At 50.7% G+C, this 18,353-nt stretch overlaps 1 protein-coding gene across 1 annotated transcript in view; it reads right to left on the bottom strand.

The window, feature by feature from the left end:
• The window catches only part of SELENOS (selenoprotein S), a 35,305-nt gene that overhangs the window by 16,175 nt on the left and 777 nt on the right, over window positions 1–18,353 (bottom strand). The window contains exons 2-3 of the mRNA XM_075346014.1: window positions 14,037–14,162; window positions 6,781–6,887 (exon numbers count right to left, since the gene is read on the bottom strand). Coding sequence (XP_075202129.1) covers window positions 6,781–6,887; window positions 14,037–14,162 — 233 coding nt within the window. The remainder of the gene's footprint in view (window positions 1–6,780; window positions 6,888–14,036; window positions 14,163–18,353) is intronic.

Here is an 18,353-nt window from a genome sequence, read left to right on the forward strand (position 1 = left end):
AAAGCCTCATTTTGGAGGTGGAGTCGCCACTCCAGGCCTTAAGCCAGAGGGCACGTCTGGCAGAGTTAGATAGAACCGAGGTCCTGGCCGCCAGGCGGACAGATTCCACTGAGGTATCCGCCAAAAAACTGGTAGCCTTCCTAAGCAAGGGAAGGGATTCCAGCAATTCCTCCCTCGGGGTACCTTGGGAAATATGAGCCTCCAACTGGTCTAACCACCTAAGAAGGGACCTGGATACACAAGTGGATGCAATGTTAGCCTGAATAGAAGAAGACGATGCTTCCCAGGATCGCTTCATTAAGCCTTCTACCTTCCTATCCAACTGATCCTTAAGTTGGGAGGTATCTTCGAAGGGAAGCGCTGTCTGTTTAGCTACTCTAGCCACCTGTACATCTACTTTTGGGACCTCCCAATGTAATCCAGAAGGTTCTAGAGGAAACCGCCGTCTAGGGTCACTCCGTACCCGCCTCTCAGGAAATTCCCATTCCTGAGAGACAATATCCAGATTACTGGCATGCACCGGAAACCCTATTTGTTTGACTGTTTTCAGGCCAGCAAACATTTCATCCTGGATAGAGGGAAGAGACTGCACTGCTTCCAACCCCATAGTGCTCCGAACCGCCCCAATAAGATCCCCCAAATCCTCTGAGGGAAACAGAAAGGACTGGTCAGACCTCCCAGAGGTAATTCCTTCATCAGGACCCTCCGAGGCGGAATCAGCGTCCTCATGATCAGACGGGGCAGACTGGATTTTTCTCTTCTTTGGAGAAGAGGGGCCAGGAGCAGGGAGGGAGGCCAGTGAGGCCTGAATCTCCTGTTTCATCATGGACCGCAACTCATCTACCAGGGACGGTTGTTCGGCCCTAATAATCTGGTCCGTACACTGCTGGCAAAGCTTCTTGTCCCAGACTGCAGGGAGATTCCTTATACAGACTGGACATTTCTTAATCTTTTCATATTTGTCAGATCTATCCGGTTTATCGGATTTCTCAGACTTCTCTGATTTTTCAGACTTTTCTGATTTTTCATTTCTGTCCAGTTTCTTAGAGGCCTTCTCCTCCTAGAAAACACAGACCAGAGAGTCATAAGATGTCTGCTTGAGACCTATCTTTGAGGGACCATCCCCCTCCGTACTTACAGTAGCAGGGGGCACACTGGGCTCTGCAGATGCAGCTGCAGGGGAAGACATGACATGGAGCACAGTCGAATCTCTTACCATGTCTGACGTCTTCACGGCAGCCCTTATGCATAAGGGCCTGCCCCCCCAGTGACAGCAACGGTCCCCGCCTCCTGCATCCGGTCCCGGCCAGGCCGAGTCAGTGTCGGCGTGTCCTCCACGCTGCCTCCGCGACCGGAAGCGCTCAACCGGAAGTCGCTAGACCGGAAGTCCCGCCCCCGGGAGCACTTCCGGGTCGCTCCAGCAGCGTGCATGCAGGAAGCGGCCGGCGGCTCAGGGAGGACGCCGGCCAGGGAGCTCCACAGCCTGCATCCCTCCAGAGGAGTTCCGGAAGGCTGGAGCAGCGGTCCCTCACAGCATGAGGGAACAGTAAGGGAGGAGCGGCGAAGGCCCGACCGATACTGCCCGGCTGAAGGTAAGAAGGGGAAAAGAAAAGAAAAAAAAAAAAATTTTGTATACTGTAGTTCGCCGGCCACTACAGCATAGGAGAAAAGAAAAAACCTCTCCATGCCCCATGGGGACAGGAAAGACACTGGCTGTGGGAGGTGGGAGGGTCCTTTTAAACCTCTCGTACTTCCTGTCCCAATTAGGGCGTGGAGAGACAACCTCCTATGCTGTCGTGGAAGGGACTAGAGAAAGATAGTGTAGGAGGGCCCTTCGTACATCTAGGGTGTGAAATCTACGTTCCCCCTCATTAGTGGGACGGCTGCAGAATGAGGGCAGGACTATTTCTTGCGTTCTATGAAAATGAGAAGCAACCTTCGGGAGATACGCTGGGTCCGGACGCAAGATGACTCTATCCTCAAGGACCTGAGTGTAAGGCTGCACTACTGACAGGGCCTGCAAATCACCGATCCGTCGTGCCGAGGTCAATGCGACTAGCAATACGGTTTTCAGGGTAAGTAATTTCAGGGAGATCTTAGTCAGGGGTTCAAAGGGGGGTCCCGTGAGGGCATCCAAGACCAAGTTCAGGTCCCAGGGAGGAACCTTCGGTATGATCACTGGCCTAGTCCTACCACTAGCCATAATAAATAGTTTAATCCACTTGTTGGCCGCCAGGTTACAATTGTACAGGGCTCCCAAGGCAGAGACCTGAACCTTGAGAGTGTTCACCGCTAACCCTAGATCAAACCCCTTCTGAAGGAATTCTAAAATGCACTCCACAGGGGCCTCCGGACCCAGAGGACCATCAGAGAATTGCAGGAATTTTTGCCACACTCCCCCGAATATTTTGGTGGTAACAGGCTTACGGCTCTTTAACAAAGTAGAAATAAGGTCAGGGGAAAAACCTTTGCTCCTTAACAGCGACCTTTCAAATTCCAAGCTGTTAAATGGAATCCCTTCGCTTGCGCGTGGAATACTGGTCCCTGTACTAACAGGTCCGGAACTTCCGGCAGAACCCAGGGATCCGTGACGGACATTGCCCTTAGGAGAGAAAACCATGGTCGTTTGGGCCAGAAGGGGGCGATAAGAAGTACTCTTGCCCTGTCCTCCCTGATTTTTTGCAGAACGGTCGGCAGCATAATAATCGGAGGAAACGCATAAGCTAGCCTGAAGGTCCATGGAACCTGTAGCGCGTCTACTGCGAAGGGCTGGTCCGAGGGGCTTAGCGAACAGAACTGCACTACCTGCCTGTTCAGTCTGGTGGCAAAGAGGTCTATCTGCGGCAAGCCCCAGAGAGTCACTATCTGTCGAAAGACCCGAGGATTCAAGGACCATTCCCCTTGCCGCAGTTGATGGCGGCTGAGGTAATCTGCCGTGACATTGAGACTTCCTTTGATGTGGAGAGCCGAGAGGGAGAGAAGATGCTGCTCTGCCCAGAGAAACAGTCTGTAGGACACCTGCATGAGGGATGGGGATCTCGTGCCCCCTTGGTGGTTGACATATGAGACCGTGGACTGGTTGTCGGACATGACCAGAACATGCCGCCCGCGAAGGTGAGGGAGAAAGTCGTGTAGGGCACGCTCCACCGCCCATAGCTCCCGGAGATTCGAGGGTTGCGCCGTCTCCTGCGGCGACCACCATCCCTGAGAAATGTGCTCGAGAAGGTGAGCCCCCCAGCCGGACTGGCTGGCATCGGTAGTGACCACCCTACGGTCCCGAGGTAGCCAGGGAACCCCCACAGACAGATTGTCCACGGACGTCCACCAGAGGAGAGATCGTCTGACCGCCCAGGACAGGGTGACGACCCCTTCCAAACAATCGTTTAATGCTCTCTGGGCATACAGAACCTGCCACTGGAGAGCCCTGGAGTGGACCCGACTCCATGGGACCGCCGGGAAGCAAGATGTCAGAGTACCCAGCAAGGACATAGCCTGCCTCAGAGACATCCTGGGATGGTGGATCGCCTGCCGGGCCAAGGCTGAAACCCTCCGAATCTTGTCTGCTGGCAAAAGGCACTGCTGACACACCGAGTTGAGAGTGAGACCTAGAAATGATTGAACAGTGACCGGGTCCATCCGGGACTTCTCGTAATTCACCATCCAACCCAGGTCCTGTAGAGATTGTTGAAGGTATTGGAGATGAGCCGCACATTGTTGCTTGGAGTTCCCAATCACCAGGAAGTCGTCCAGGTAAGGAACCACCAGAATATTCCGTATCCGTAGATGAGCTGTCATCTCTGCCACTATTTTTGTAAAAATCCTGGGGGCGATAGAGAGCCCGAAGGCATTCCTTATGCTTCTTTTTGGACGTGGATTTCTTAGGGGCCTAAGAAGGGTAGACAAGCAGGCAAGGGAGCCATGAGTATAATCACATTCACGAAGATCCACTCACCACCATAGGAATGAAGGGTACCGGTTTTGAAGGCTGCTTCGGAACATCCACAGGTCTCACCGGAGCTGTAGAGTCATGGGAGGATCTGCTGTCATGGCTGCCACGGCCCATCCGACCAGTGTCGTTCCGGTCATCTGTTTTCCTGCCCTGCTGACGACGCACGGGAGAGCGCTGCTGCTCATCCGTGTCCATTGCAGAGCCCAGGCACCAGCCCCTGACAGCGCCAGAAGAGTCGTTTTAACACCTATCCTCCGCCTTCCGGTCCCAGGTGAGGCTCCTCCCCGCTCTCCACGCTCCCCATGGTGCACGGCCAGGAGTGCCCAACTACCGGAATGGCGGGTCGCATGCACCGTATCGCTGCATGGGCGCCGCCATCTTCATCCGGTGCCGTCATCGGAAGGCCCGCCTCCATCTCCCAGCGTGCCCGTGCGCGTGCGCGCACCCGGAAGTTCCAGGCAGCATGGAGCGCAGAGCGGGGGGAATGAGCGGCGGACCGGGAGCCCCCGAGCGGTACCTGCCGCCTGCTCCCGCACGGACACCAGGACCCCCCAGGGCAGGTGGACGGCGCTTCCAGCCCCGAAGAACGGTGCTACAGGACTCACCCTGCTCTTCCAGACACCGGACGGGGCTGGGTAAGTAGGCGTCTTTTCTTTTCTTTTTCTTCTTCTTTTTCTTTACCGCCGGTTTTCAGAACAGGGGTCTCCCATCAAGGACAGGAAACCAACTGACGAAGGGGAGAAGTACCGCCCTTTTATTCAGAATGGTTTCCTGTCCTTGCTGGGCGGATCCCTCTCTCACGTGGTGCTGTCATGGGTGAGGGGAAAAATGTTAACTATTACTTATTAAAGATTAAAGTCATAAACCACACAACAATTACGGTTGTATAACCAACCCAACAAAATGCGCAGATGTAAGGCTCCTAATATTGCCAACTCAGGACAACCTTCACATGGAGGGGGAAACTCCTTCCTCCGTAGTGATGGTAATAAAGACATCACTTAAGTGAGTTGTCAGACACAAACATTATTCAGCAGGGTCAAATAGACAAGACTTACTATAATCTCAATATCAAAAAGAGAAAAAAAAAAAACACAAAGTTGTCCAATACTTATTAAAGATTACATTTTAAATTGTTACCACATTTTTCATACCCTTGCTTGGCTGTCATCGACTTTACAATACTCCTTGGCTTTCCTATTACCGTATTTTTCGGACTATAAGACGCACCCCCCCCCCAAATGTTAAGGGAAAGTGGGGGTGTGCGTCTTGTAGTCTGAATGTAGGGCTGGGGGAATGAGGGTGTTGCAGTGGTGCGGGTCATCGGGGGCACAAGCAGGCAACAGCAGCGCTTCCCATGACCAAGTGGGCCCGCTCATTTCATATGCACGCCTATCCTCCGCCCATCATCTTTCAGCGCTGATGTCGGCGCTGAGAGGTGGGCGGGATGATGGGCGGGGGATGCGCGCATGCTAAACAGCCGGCCCACATGATCACCCCTGGCAACTACAGCCTGGAGTGATCATGTGTGGCTATATTCACTGCCCCCCGTGCATCATCATCATCAGTGCGGGGTGCAGTGAATCAGTACACTCACTGGCCATGATCCCTGCAGCATCGCTCGTCCTCCTGTCTGCCGGCAGCGGCTGTGTGTGAGTGACATATAGATAGAAGGATGGGGATCATATACAAGTCAGGAGGATCATTACCAGGATGGGGTACCTTAGTAGAGAATTTGGGGACATTACCCCCATAACAGTGTCAGCAGCAGATCCTCGCCCCATAACAGTGTGTCATGACAACATTTTTTTGCTTAAAATTTTATTTTCGTATTTTCCTCCTCTAAAACCAGGGAGTGTCTTATAGTCCGAAAAATACGGTATATATATATTTGCCATGTTTCACTCCTTTGGATCATTCCAGCTCTTATGTTGATGTGTCAGGTTTGCAGTCTTTAATCTGATTGGCTCTCATTGCTTTTATACAGAATGTCTGTTTAATCTGAACATATCCTGTGAACAAGCTCGAAAAGCATTTTACACGTCATGTCATTGACAATAAGAAGTTTAATTTTAGTCCCTAAAGCGAGCTTTACACGCTACGACATTGCTCAAGTGATCTCGTTGGGGTCACGGAATTTGTGACGCACATCCGGTCGCTTTAGCGATGCTGTTGCGTGTGACACCTATGAGCGATTTTGCATCGTCGCAAAAACGTGCAAAAATCGCTCATCGGTGACATGGGGGTCCATTCTCAAATTCTCAAATATCGTTACTGCAGCAGTAACGAAGTTGTTCCTCATTCCTGCGGCAGCACACATCGCTCCGTGTGACACCGCAGGAACGAGGAAGCTCCCCTTACCTGCCTCCCGGCCACAATGCGGAAGGAAGGAGGTGGGCGGGATGTTACGTCCCGCTCATCTCCGCCCCTCCGCTTCTATTGGGCGGCGGTCCAGTGACATCGCTGTGACGCTGAATGAACCTCCCCCTTAGAAAGGAGGCGGTTCGCCGGTCACAGCGTCATCGCAGGGAAGGTAAGTCCGTGTGACGGGTCCGGGCGATGTTGTGCGTCACGGGCAGTAATTGTCCCGTGTCGCACAACCGATGAGGGCGGGTACCCACACTAGCGATATCGGTACCGATATCGCAGCGTGTAAAGCGGCCTTTAGACTTTGTTTTTGCCATACAGATTTTAGCTCTTCTTGCAAACAGATCTTTACTACAACACCACCATAAAAAGACGGCTTTATATAAATTAAGCCATTTAATGACCGTCGTGAAAAAGCCGGGGATCATTGAGGGGATAAGCATAAGACGATCCCTGCCACTCACCTGTCTCTGCTTCTCTTTGAACTTCTCAGCCTGAGCATCGAGCTCCTCCTGCATCTTCAGCCGGGCTGCAGCCACCGCTTCTTGTCTTCTAACCACATCATTTGGGTCTACAAAGAAAAATACCACCAGTAAGAATTGCACTAGACACCTCACACTATCATTTTTAAGCATTAATAATTATTTTCTTCAGAAATTGATACATTTGCTCAAAATGCTAAGTAAAATAAATAATAAATATTTAACGAATAAATGATCACATATAAAAGCTTACACAGGGATGAAATCAGTCCCTTAATCCCCTGCTGCTCCGATGGTCCGTGCTAGTCCTGCAGATAATTTTACATGCCATCCCCTGGATGACCATACACATTAGATGGCGGTCAGCTGAATGATGCTGCAGTTGATCATTCGGACAATAGCGGTCTCGGCTGGCTCTCCCATTCACAGGACCGCAGTGTCACTGGGCTGAACGCTCCGGTGTGCTCTATGAGAAAGCTGCCAGCTCACAGGCCAGTGGCTTACCTCAGAGAACGTGACCGACTGTCCAAAACTGGCCATGCATCAACATCTCTCCTGACCATCACACGGCCGGCGCCCTCATACACAACAGACCAATGCCATACCTATACATATTGGCAGGTTCGGCTGACATTAGTCTGATGTGTATGGGGGTCTAAAGGGAACCTGTACCGATGCCCTGAGGAGCCAGCTGTCAGTCAGTGCCAAAGTGCGGTTACAGCTGATGCTCACTATCTACTGAGCAGTGACTGAAGCCACACTGGCCTAACCTCTATGACTGAAAGCCGGAGGCTGCAGGGAGGAATAAAAGTTAATTTCCTCCAGGCAACAGGGCTCTCGGTGTGATCGCCACACGCCTTCAGAAAGTTATTAATGGCAGATTGACCTGCAGGGAGACTGGAGCACGCCATGTGCAGTTCGATATTTCAGGGGTTTGGTGTAGCTATGCACAATATCTCCCCCTTGAAGATCCAGCGGCAATCAGGACATCCACTTTGGTTTATGATGAGATACCGGTGAGATCGTTCTATTATTTACGCCTTATTGCTAAGGGTGTTAGAGTCTGCAGTGGCACTCTTTGCTTTCCAGAGAGGTTACCCACTATTTGGTGTCAATTAATCCTAATAGTGGTCTCTTACGTTTCATACTGATATTGGTTATCTAACTCTCAGGCCTTAGGGGTACTTTGCACGCTGCGACATCGCTAGCCGATTGTAGCAATGCAGAGCGCGATAGTCCCCGCCCCCATCGCACATGCGATATCTTGTGATAGCTGCCGTAGCGAACATTATCGCTACGGCAGCTTCACACGCACTTCCCTTCCCTGCGACGTTGCTCTGGCCGAAGACCCGCCTCCTTACTAAGGGGGAGTGTCATGCGGCGTCACTGCGACGTCACACGGCAGGCAGCCAATAGAAGCCGGGGGGCGGAGATGAGCAGGACGTAAACATCCCGCCCACCTCAGTCCTTCCGCATAGCCGGTGGAGGCAGGTAGATGTTCCTCGCTCCTGCAGCTTCATACACAGCGATGTGTGCTGTGTGGATGTGTGCCGCAGGAACAACATCATACCTGTCGCTGCAGCGATATTATGGAAATGTCCGACACTACACAGATCACCGATTTAAGACGCTTTTGCGATCGTTTATCGGCGCATCTAGGCTTTACACGTCGCGACGTCGTTACCGGCGCTGGATGTGCGTCACTTTCGATTTGACCCCGGCGATATCGCAGTAGCGATGTCGCAATGTGCAAAGTACCCCTAAGTCTTCTGTCTGACCACATCGGTGTGATTATTGTTCATATATGTTTGTTCGTTCCCTAAAGGAATTTTAATGCACTATTAAAAGTTATATTTTACCATTTCTACCCAGCTACATCACAATCTGAATTACTCGGGGTAATTTGCTCTTACTATAATTGTTGTCCACTTCTAGGACAACCCCTTTTCATTGCCCATGTTTGGCCCCATTAAAATAAAGGCGCTTATGCACATAACCTGTGACGACGCGGTTTCAGCGGTGTCTGGGCTCACATTCTAGGGCTCAATGCGAGGTTATGATGTCACATGACACTTGGACCCAATCACCACCGGCTCCCCCCCCCCATTCGGACAAATGATTGACCAACAGGAAGTGAGAGCTGCGGCTGTCGCTCCCTTCCTGTTCATTGCTCATAAGTCTGAGGGCGGGGAGAGAGAAGCCGGTGGTGATAGGGAGCAGGGCTCACGTGATGTCACAACCTTGCATTGAGCCCTGGAACATGAACCCAGACACCGCTGAATCCGCGTCGGCATAGGAAAAAAGTATACGATTTTTCATTTTAATGAGGCCAAACACGGGGAATGAAAAGGGGTTGTCTGAGAAGTGGACAACCCCTTTAATTGTGCTATTTTTACGTGATAGGTTCCCTATAACAAAGTTAGTTTTATTCATCAAAAACGCTTAATGTTGCTAAAAAGTTTGTTGCATATTTTTCCCTTTCTCGTTGCTTTCTATGGCTGGATTCACACATCCGGTTTTTTGCAGTGCGGCACAATACGGCTCAAAAACCTATGCAACGGATGCGGCGAAAAAAACGGACCCATTGCATACGTTTTTCCATGCAGCCCGTCCGTTTTTTGACAGATGCGGCTTGATACTGAGCATACGCAGTTCAAAAAACCGCATCCGGCGGCGCGATGCGTTTTTTTCGCCACAGACAAAAACGTTCACTTGAACGTTCCATCCGGCCACCGCATCGGCTAAATATGCCGCATCCGGCAAAAAACGGACGCAACGCAAGGCCATGCAGCACAATCCGGCGCTAATAAAAGTCTATGTAAAAAAAAAAAAAAATCGCACCCGGCGGAAAAAAAAAAAACGGATGCGGTTTTCCCGCAAAGCGCCGTATTGTGCCACACAGCAAAAACCGGATGCGTGAAAGCAGCCTATGGGTGAAAAAAAGCTGTACAAACCCTGAAAGAATCGACATGCTGCAGTTTTCAAAAAAACGTAGCAGTTCAATTAAATTAGGGGAAAAAAAAACTGTGTGTGTCAGATTTTTGAAACTTTACAGCTTTTCCTGGTACTATAAAAAGGAGCTTATAATTTGGATTAAAAAATGCTGTATGAGCATTGTCTAACGGTTTAGTCCCAAAATCATCATGTGGTCTCATTTTTCTGTACAGTCACAATTAATCATGTGTGCCAATACAACCTAATTTTAAATCTGCTTTGATTGGCTGTTATCACCTCCTATACCTCTTAATGCCACTGGATCTATCATCAATAATCCTAATGCTATTGGTCAAGCATGTCCCAAGCGTGCACTGTTTGGCCACACGGCAGGGATGGAGGGAAAGAGCACTATTTGACTTTTGAAACACCGATGTTCCTAAAGTAGTTTGTAAACTCTATTTGCTGGGCCCCAAAGTGCCAGAACGACAGAAACCCACCTTAAGGGACCCCAATTTGGAAATTACACCCCTTTGGGAAATTATCTACAGATATAGTGTTGATTTTGACTCTAAGGGTATTTTTCTAGAAACAAGCAGCAATGGATATTGTCAAATTAAAATAATAAATATTCTATTTAAGCGCCCGTACATTGAGCTTCTGTAGACACCCCTTAAATTAAGTGGCTTTTCTCCTCCAGTAATGTTAACTGCAACTTGGGCATACTGTAGGGCTCAGAAGGGAAGGGGACACTTGGATTTGGGAGCGCAAATTTTGATGGATTTCTTTTGAGGGGAGGGGCAACTTGTGTCTTTGTTCTACCACTATTTTGGAATTCCCCTATATTTATGTTAACATATGACTGACCTGAGTGGGGACTTCTTTTTGTGGGTTGAGTTGAAGCCTTCATTGGTATCATTTGGAGTTTTGGGGTACAAAATAAAGGGCGCTTTACACGCTACAATAAATGTTAGGATGTGTCGGCGGGGTTACGTCGTACGTGACGCACATCCGGCATCGTAAGTATGATTGTAGCGTGTAAAACCTCCGTGCAATTGCGATTGAACGAAAATCCGTTCATCGCATGCACGTCGTTCATTTCTCAAAAATTGAACGTGCGGTTGTGCAATGTTCCCGAGACAACACACATCGCAGTGTGTGACACCCCAGGAACATTGAACGACAGCTTACCTCCGTCCGCGGCTCCCGCCGACAATGTGGAAGGAAGGAGGTGGGCGGGATGTTTACGTTCCCCGCCCCTCCGCTTCTATTGGCTGGCTGACGCATGACATCGCTGTGACGCCGAACGTCCCTCCCACTCCAGGAAGTGGATGTTCGCCGCCCACAGCGAAGTCGTATGGACGGGTAAGTACGTGTGACAGCTTTTAATAGATTGTGCGGCACGGTCAAAAAATTGAACGTGCCGCACATACAATGGGGGCGGGTCACATCGCATAGAATATCGTATGCGAAATTGAAAGGTGTAAAGCAGGCTTAAGGTTTGGATCACATGTATCCTGTGTTGTGTGCTGAGCACTTACATTGGGTTTCCATCTAAATCTCAGTAGGCCACGAAACTGTGGTTGACCACACTTTTGTACCTGCTTAAAAAGCCAAACAATTCTAGATCATAGGCCATATGTAATAATTCCATCTACCTCATCATAGTGAATCTTCCATCGGGGCTTTTGTCAAAATTACATTTGTTGGAAATTTAAATGGATCACATTTATCCTGCGCTCTACACAGAGCACTTACATCGGGGTTTCCAAGACTTATTGTGACCTGAGAGGCAGAATGAACAAATCAACACCAGTTCAATTGCTTTCATTTTATTTATGCTTTTCATTCTACTGTACAAGTGATGAGGTTGTTTTTCCTTGGGAGATTTAGGTCTTATTTTTGTATGTTTTGCTGCTTTTGCACACTAAAAACAATTTAAGGCTATGTGCGCACTGGAAAATGGAATTTTCTCAAGAAAATTCCGCAGGCATTCAAAGATTACCGCACCCGTGGTAAAAAAAACGCGGCAAACCGCACCCGAAAACCGCATGCGGTTTGCCGCGGTATAGTTCGCGGTATTGCAGCGGTTTTGTACATGTGCTTTATTGTATTCAATGCAATAAAGCACTTTGAAAAAAAAAAAAAGCCATTTCATTCTGAGATAGATAGATAGATAGAGAAATAGACAGATAGAAGAATAGATAGATAGACAGAGGGATGGATAGATAGATAGATAGATAGATAGAGTCCCTGTGAGCACACGCTGCATTTCTCCCGAGCGGTAATGTGAGTTCACGTTACAGGCCGTCGGAAATGCCCTGTGGTTACCTCTGCTGTCTCGCTGCGCGCTGTGTCTGTGTCAATCGCGGCTGGATGCAAGCATCGCAGGACGTGGATTACGTCGGAGCTGTGTGTTTCGGAGGGTTAATAAACGGGTGAACGAGGCTTATTTGTGTTTTATTTAAAATAAAGGATTTTTCGGTGTGTGTGTTTTTTCACTTTACTTACGGGTTGATCATGTCAGCTGTCTCAGACGCTGTCATGATCAAGCCTGGAGTTAATGGCAGTGATCCACTGCCATTAACTCCTTATTACCTGGATCGCCACTGCATCACGGCAGCAGGAAGAGCCGGGGACACTCCGGTACTGCCGCATAATGGATGCGACAGTCCCGGGCCAGCTGCGGGCTGATATTCTCGGCTGCGGGAGGTGGGAGGGAGGCGGGGGACATTAACCCTGTCCCTTGCCCTCCCCAGCCTGAGATTACCTGGCCGCCGCTGTGTGCTTACCTTGGCTGGAAGGTAAATATACAGCGGAGCCCACGTGTTTTTTTTTCTATATTTCCGTTTGATTTCTATATGATTTCTATATGATTTCTATGTGTATTCTATATGTCTGTGTGTGTCTGTGATGTGTGTGTGTTCTATGTCTGTGTGTGATGTGAGTGTAATCTATATGTCTCTGTGTGATCTGTGTGTGTTTACTCTCTGCACGGCTTCCTCTTCCTGTCATAATGACATCACTTCCCTGCAAACCGCAGGCAAGCGATGTACATTACCGCAGGTAAACTGCGAAATACCGGAGGGAATAATGCAGTAAAACTCAATGAACCGCACAGAATTTGCTGCCTGCGTTATTCCATGCGGGGTTTCACAATTACATTGCAGTCAATGGAGTGAAATCCCGCAGCGACGTGCGGAAAAGAACTGACATGCAATTGTTTTCACTGCGGGAATCCCGCAGCAAAACATGCAGCTGTCAAAATCCGCCTAGTGCGCACAGCATTTTCTTTTCCCATAGGTTTTGCTGGTGAATCACTGCAGAGATGTTATGAACATTTTCTGCAGCGAAACATGCAGCAAAACCGCAGAAAATCCGCGGGAAAAAACGACAAGTGCGCACAGGGCCTAAAAGATAAAATACGTTTTTTTTAAACGTCATATACTAAAAGATATAACTTTTTTTATTTTTCGGCTGACTGGACTGTATTGGCATGATTTCTGTAAAAATGAGATGACGTTGTCAGGGATTCCAGTTTTATTGACATACAATTTTACCACGTTTTATTATACTTTCTGTTCGGCAGTATAATGAAACGATATTGTGTATAACATGTTTTTTTTCCAATTTTTTTTTTATTTTTTACAGTGTTCATAGTGTGACAGTTTACAGATCAGGTCATTCTGGATGCAGCAATACCAAACGTAAGTAATGGTTTGATTATTTTCGCTTTTACATAAAAAGTCTATTTAATGGCGTAATATTATTTTCATAATTTTTTTTTTTTTTTACTTTGTATTGCTATAGGACTTCAACAATTTATGTGATCCCTGGTCTAATACCCTACAACACTTATGCATTGTAGGGTATAAGATCTGTCAGTTTCACTCTGACAGAACTCTATATATATTGCTTATAGCAAAGCCTAAAAGGTCCCTGTCCTTGGCAGACCTGGAGGTCGGGATATTGACCTTCAAGTGCCATGACAACTGTTGTCTTCCCATGATCTTGTAGTGGGGTGCCAAAGGATTGAGAGAAGGAGCCCCTCCTTTTTACAACCCTCTAGATGGCATGATTGATTGTGGCATTGAGAGGGTTAAACAGCCAGGGACGGTGCTGGAGCAGCCCATGGTTGTTATAGCAAGAGCTCAACTATCAGTTAAGCCAAGCTCCTGGTGGTGACTGTGGCGACATTGTCCCTGTGCAGACACAATCACCAGAATATACTGGTACATCCAACATTAGAAATTATTAGAATTAGAATTAAAAAATAAATAATACTGTAATATATAAACACTTACCTTCTGTGGCTCTGGGTGGAGATGTCAGCAGGGAGTTGATGTGCTCTGAGAATCTTTGTTTCAGAAGAAACAGTAACATGAATCCCAACAGGATAAACCATCCGTAAGTGGATAGCGCTGTGCCCACTGCAGGAGGAAGAGACAGAATCAGCGGCTGCACCCGGCATCACCCCCCCAGCTCCTCTCACTGTACCCGGCATCATCCCCCCAGTACCCCTCACTGTACCCGGCATCACCCCCCCAGCACCCCTCACTGTACCCGGCATCACCCCCCCAGCTCCTCTCACTGTACCCGGCATCACCCCCCCAGTACCCCTCACTGTACCCGGCATCACCCCCCCAGCACCCCTCACTGTACCCGGCATCACCCCCCCAGCTCCTCTCGCTGTACCCGGCATCACCCCCCCAGCTCCTCTCGCTGTGCCCGGCATCACCCCCCCAGCTCCTCTCGCTGTACCCGGCATCACCCCCCCAGTACCCCTCGCTGTACCCGGCATCACCCCCCCAGTACCCCTCACTGTACCCGGCATCACCCCCCCAGCACCCCTCACTGTACCCGGCATCACCCCCCCAGCTCCTCTCACTGTACCCAGCATCACCCCCCCAGCTCCTCTCACTGTACCCGGCATCACCCCCCCAGTACCCCTCACTGTACCCGGCATCACCCCCCCAGCACCCCTCACTGTACCCGGCATCACCCCCCCAGCTCCTCTCACTGTACCCGGCATCACCCCCCCAGCTCCTCTCGCTGTGCCCGGCATCACCCCCCCAGCTCCTCTCACTGTACCCGGCATCACCCCCCCAGCTCCTCTCACTGTACCCGGCATCACCCCCCCCCCCCAGCTCCTCTCCCTGTACCCGGCATCACCCCCCCAGCTCCTCTCACTGTACCCGGCATCACCCCCCCCCAGCTCCTCTCACTGTACCCGGCATCACCCCCCCCCCCAGCTCCTCTCACTGTACCCGGCATCACCCCCCCCCAGCTCCTCTCCCTGTACCCGGCATCACCCCCCCCAGCTCCTCTCCCTGTACCCGGCATCACCCCCCCCAGCTCCTCTCCCTGTACCCGGCATCACCCCCCCAGCTCCTCTCCCTGTACCCGACATCACCCCCCCCAGCTCCTCTCCCTGTACCCGGCATCACCTCCCCCCAGTTCCTCTCCCTGTACCCGGCATCACCTCCCCCCAGTTCCTCTCCCTGTACCCGGCATCACCTCCCCCCAGTTCCTCTCCCTGTACCCGGCATCACCTCCCCAGCTCCTCTCACTGTACCCGGCATCACCCCCCCAGCTCCTCTCACTGTACCCGGCATCACCCCCCCAGCTCCTCTCACTGTACCCGGCATCACCCCCACGAGTCACAGGCTGACTACAAAAAATAAGGGCCGGACTGTCTGCAAGATTCCACACCCAACTTGACAGCCTCATAATTGTCTACGAAACTGTCTAGCTTGGGTCAGGGGACCCCGGTGAGGCCCTACGTTATGTGCCATACTTTAACCACTGAACATGGATAAGTGCATCCAGTATAAAAGGTCCGGATCCTGAAGAGGGGTCTCCCCGTAGTCACTTATAGGGGTTGCTCCCTTCAGAAAATCTTGGCCTCAGGGACATTTTGTTATAATAAAACAAAGCACACTTTACCCACCGTTTCCAGGTCAATCTACAGGGGCAGAGCCGCTGAGCTCAGCGATTGGCTGCAGCACTATCAGCTACGATGTCAGTGCTGCAGACCAATCACTGACATCAGGAACAGCAGAGGAGACTCAGTGCTAGACCTGGGGAGGGCAAGTAAGGCACAGGATTGGGGTTTATTTTACTTGTCACCAGATGGCTGCCACAGTCCACCCAAACCGGAGCATAAAATCTGTAAGGGAGACACTGACCCCCATCACATGACCGCTCCAGTGGAGGCACTGACCCCCATCCCATGACCGCTCTAGAGAGGGAGGCACTGACCCCCATCACATGACCGCTCTAGAGGAGGCACTGACCCCCATCACATGACCGCTCTAGAGGAGGCACTGACCCCCATCACATGACCGCTCTAGAGGAGGCACTGACCCCCATCACATGACCGCTCTAGAGGAGGCACTGACCCCCATCACATGACCGCTCTAGAGGCACTGACCCCCATCACATGACCGCTCTAGAGAGGGAGGCACTGACCCCCATCACATGACCGCTCTAGAGGAGGCACTGACCCCCATCACATGACCGCTCTAGAGGAGGCACTGCCCCCCCACCACATGACTTCTCTAGGGGATGGACACTGACCCCCACCACGTGACCACGAGATGGCTCTAGAGGCGGCACTGATCCCCACCACATGACGGCTCTAGAGAGCTTACACACCCCCATTACTTAACCAAGAGACAGCTCTAGAGGCAGCACTGACCCCCTCCACATGACCATGAGAAGGCTCTAGAGGGGGCACTGACCCACATCACGTGACACCTGGGGGTGGGGAGGGGTGTGTCACCGCTCCATCACGATCAGTATCTGGACCCTGCGGCCATCTCTGCTGTCAGTTAGTGATGGGAAATCTAGTTCATTTTGGTGATTAGTTCACCATGAACTAGTTCACTGAAAAGATTAGTTCAAAAGATTAGCTCATTTAGTTCATCTAGTTCAGTATTTCTCTCCACTCTATCCTGAGGAGCTGATAGGAAATGCATCATGTGACCTGTGAACTAAATGAACTATATGAGCTGCTGAACTGAATGTTCTACTGAGAATGAATCAGGACAGCCTAGTTCAGTCTGATGCATCTCACTCAGCCCAGCAGCGCCCCCTGTGTAGAGTGTAGAGTACTGACCCATAATGAATGTGTATGAGGGAGCTGAGAAGCAGTTCAGCAGCCACCATTTTGAGAACAGAACAGGAGCCAATGGTAAAGATTTTAGCAAGACTGATCTAGGCTACAGGAGGGTGATCATCTACAGGAGGCTGATCCTATCACACAGACAGGTGAGGGGCATAAACCACACACACAAACTCTCTCTCTCATACACACATATGAGCTGTGTCTGTCTACTGTGCAATTTCAGTTTTTATTAATATTATTATTACTATTATATTTGTATTTGATGTGTGCTAGTGTTTTACTACCTTCAAGTGTGAGAGCAGGATCTCCTGGAGCTGTAGAGGATCACTCTCTGTCTCCTCCCACTCTAGTTCATAATGAACTAATCTCTGTCAGGATGGTGAACTAGATGAACTAGTTCACTCTGAAGATTAGTTCATTTTGAACTACTCACTCACGAACTACCCATCACTACTGTCAGTGTGTTGCCGCCGGCCTGTGGTGCTGTCCTGCTGCCTGTCACTGTCTTGCCTGTGGTGCTGTCCTGCTGCCTGTCACTGTCTTGCCTGTGGTGCTGTCCTGCTGCCTGTCACTGTCTTGCCTGTGGTGCTGTCCTGCTGCCTGTCACTGTCTTGCCTGTGGTGCTGTCCTGCTGCCTGTCACTGTCTTGCCTGTGGTGCTGTCCTGCTGCCTGTCACTGTCTTGCCTGTGGTGCTGTCCTGCTGCCTGTCACTGTGTCAGTGGCTTGCCTGTGGTGCTGTCCTGCTGCCTGTCACTGTGTCAGTGTCTTGCCTGTGGTGCTGTCCTGCTGCCTGTCACTGTGTCAGTGTCTTGCCTGTGGTGCTGTCCTGCTGCCTGTCACTGTGTCAGTGTCTTGCCTGTGGTGCTGTCCTGCTGCCTGTCACTGTGTCAGTGTCTTGCCTGTGGTGCTGTCCTGCTGCCTGTCACTGTGTCAGTGTCTTGCCTGTGGTGCTGTCCTGCTGCCTGTCACTGTGTCAGTGTCTTGCCTGTGGTGCTGTCCTGCTGCCTGTCACTGTGTCAGTGTCTTGCCTGTGGTGCTGTCCTGCTGCCTGTCACTGTGTCAGTGTCTTGCCTGTGGTGCTGTCCTGCTGCCTGTCACTGTGTCAGTGTCTTGCCTGTGGTGCTGTCCTGCTGCCTGTCACTGTGTCAGTGTCTTGCCTGTGGTGCTGTCCTGCTGCCTGTCACTGTGTCAGTGTCTTGCCTGTGGTGCTGTCCTGCTGCCTGTCACTGTGTCAGTGTCTTGCCTGTGGTGCTGTCCTGCTGCCTGTCACTGTGTCAGTGTCTTGCCTGTGGTGCTGTCCTGCTGCCTGTCACTGTGTCAGTGTCTTGCCTGTGGTGCTGTCCTGCTGCCTGTCACTGTGTCAGTGTCTTGCCTGTGGTGCTGTCCTGCTGCCTGTCACTGTGTCAGTGGCTTGCCTGTGGTGCTGTCCTGCTGCCTGTCACTGTGTCAGTGTCTTGCCTGTGGTGCTGTCCTGCTGCCTGTCACTGTGTC

The sequence above is a fragment of the Anomaloglossus baeobatrachus genome, chromosome 4, assembly GCF_048569485.1.
Source record: "Anomaloglossus baeobatrachus isolate aAnoBae1 chromosome 4, aAnoBae1.hap1, whole genome shotgun sequence".
In the NCBI taxonomy this organism is placed as follows: Eukaryota; Metazoa; Chordata; class Amphibia; order Anura; family Aromobatidae; genus Anomaloglossus; species Anomaloglossus baeobatrachus.